This window comes from Naegleria gruberi, assembly GCF_000004985.1.
Source record: "Naegleria gruberi genomic scaffold NAEGRscaffold_69, whole genome shotgun sequence".
Lineage (NCBI taxonomy): Eukaryota > Heterolobosea > Eutetramitea > Acrasida > Naegleriidae > Naegleria > Naegleria gruberi.
The window spans coordinates 221,142-222,169 of record NW_003163258.1 but is presented as its reverse complement, the minus strand read 5'-3'; the positions used below and the strand labels follow the sequence as shown (position 1 = coordinate 222,169).

Here is a 1,028-nt window from a genome sequence, read left to right as displayed (position 1 = left end):
TACATTCTGGAAAAATGTTCCATTTAGCTTGTTCTTGTCCTTCCACTTTACAATGATTGAAATCAATCAAAATGAAATTAAAGTTTGAAACATTTGGCAATGCTTCCAATATTGAGCTTTTTTCTTTGGCATATGATGTCATGACAGGTTTTGTAAATAACATGCCAACATTTCTAATTGAAATATCACAATGAATAATATTATTTTCATGTAATATATTAACTGCTTCAATAGCATCCATCATTAACTTGATAAAACATAATAATTTGGTATTCAAATCATTTTGGTTCAGGTAAATAATGAAAGTAATAATATCACCAACAAATTGTGAAAATGTTACAAATATTGTTGGTTCTGATTTGGTTGTAAGTGAAATTCTTTCAAAAAACAATTCATCTAATTGTGAGATAGTTATGGAGAGTTTCTTGAATTGAAAAATCTGATTAATATTGTCATGTTGAATGGATTTGATACTTTGCATGCCTTTCACATTCTCTGAACTATTATCAAAATAGTGAACTATCTTTAAAAACCCACTATCAAGTTTAAAATAAAGAGCTACCTTATCATCATTTCTTATTTTCGTAGCTGTTTTACCATTAATGTCATATTCTTGAAGTATTTCTTTCAAATTGTCAGAATAATTAATTTCTTTGGTGATTGTTGAAACTTTTCTTTTCTTTGATCCTGTTTCTTTGCTATTATTTCTTTTTCTCTTATTGGATGAATTCTCTTCATCATGCTTTTCAGTTTGTTCTTCAGTATTTGGATCCTGTTTTTGAAATTGCAGCTTTTTGCTATCGATTTGGAAAATAAAACCTTGTAAACTGGTCAGAACTAAAAAACCAACAACCATTACTTTGGTACATGAATTCAAATCAAATTCATTCAATTTCGAATAAGGTACAAGCGTTAAGAGCATTGTTTCAGTTTCAAATGTTGATTTTGTAATACTAATTTCTTCTTCAAATCTAAATTCACTATTTTTGAAATATTCTTTGATGATACTTGGCACTGTGAATAAATAT

At 27.5% G+C, this 1,028-nt stretch overlaps 1 protein-coding gene across 1 annotated transcript in view; it reads left to right on the top strand.

The window, feature by feature from the left end:
* Window positions 1-1,028, top strand: part of NAEGRDRAFT_53444 (uncharacterized protein) — a gene marked incomplete at both ends in the record, with an annotated part of 2,625 nt that overhangs the window by 1,096 nt on the left and 501 nt on the right. Inside the window, one exon of the mRNA XM_002670647.1 lies at window positions 235-292. Within this exon, the coding sequence (XP_002670693.1) occupies window positions 235-292 (58 nt within the window). The remainder of the gene's footprint in view (window positions 1-234; window positions 293-1,028) is intronic.